Genomic DNA, 910 nt, shown 5'->3' with positions numbered 1-910 from the left:
TGGGGGACACCGAGGGGGCTGGGTGCCATCTGAGGCGCGGAGAGGCTGCACAGACATCTGCCCTCCGGCAAGTGAGGTGACAGTTCATCGGGCAAAGAAGTGGGGTGTTCCCAGCAGAGGCCTGAGCCCTGCAGCCAAGGCTGGAAATCCCCAAAGGCTTTCTCTACAACTGGGCTTTGTGTGCAATCCCCTGGCAGAGGGAAGTGGTGGGAGCAGAGAAAGGAAGGGCGAGACCACGGCGGGCACCCAGGGCCAGGTGGAAGAGCTGGTTCTCCCTCCCCCCACCCCCACCCCGGGGCCAGTGGGGAGCCACAGGGGGCTGGGAGCAGGCCGGGGGTGGCGGGACCCAGTGGGAGGTGGATCGGAAGGGAGAAACGGGAGGCTGGTGCAAAGGTCCCCGGTGGGAACAAGAGGTGGGGGTTGGGGGTGGGGGTGGAGCAGAGTCAGGGCTTGGGGACCTGGGGACCAGCCACCCCTCCCGGGAACTCCTGGGTGCAATGCCGGGGACTCAGAGCGCCCGGCTTGTGGGGGGCGGGCGACACATCCAGGGACGCGTGTGACAGCGGAGGGGGCAGGATCACCCCGGCCAGAGGAGGATGCTGATGTGAAGAGAGGCAGGGAGGTGTCCCAGCCACCCTCCCAGGCTGAGACGGGGGTCCCCGGCGCCTCGGACCTGGCGCTGCGCTTCCAGATCCGCCTTGTTCCCGACCAGCACGATGGGGAAGTCGTCGCGGTCCTTGACCCGGAGGATCTGCGTGAAGAGCTTGCTCACCTCGTTGAAACTGCAGAGGAAGCCCAGAGGCGTGAGGTCCGGCTGCTCAGCACCCCCCCACACACCCCCCGCCCCTGCTCTGCAGCCTCCCGGCTCCTCTCACCTCTGCCGGTCGTTAATGGCAAACACCAGCAGGAA

At 67.0% G+C, this 910-nt stretch overlaps 1 protein-coding gene across 1 annotated transcript in view; it reads right to left on the bottom strand.

Moving 5' to 3' along the window:
- Positions 1 to 577: 577 nt before the first annotated feature.
- Positions 578 to 910, bottom strand: part of RRAS (related RAS viral (r-ras) oncogene homolog) — a gene marked incomplete at its 5' end in the record, with an annotated part of 3620 nt that continues 3287 nt past the window's right edge. Inside the window, 2 exons of the mRNA XM_015565448.1 lie at positions 578 to 782; positions 876 to 910. Coding sequence (XP_015420934.1) covers positions 578 to 782; positions 876 to 910 — 240 coding nt within the window. The remainder of the gene's footprint in view (positions 783 to 875) is intronic.

The sequence above is a fragment of the Myotis davidii genome, unplaced genomic scaffold (genome assembly GCF_000327345.1).
Source record: "Myotis davidii unplaced genomic scaffold, ASM32734v1 scaffold2100, whole genome shotgun sequence".
In the NCBI taxonomy this organism is placed as follows: domain Eukaryota; kingdom Metazoa; phylum Chordata; class Mammalia; order Chiroptera; family Vespertilionidae; genus Myotis; species Myotis davidii.
This window is presented reverse-complemented; position numbering and strand designations above follow the sequence as displayed.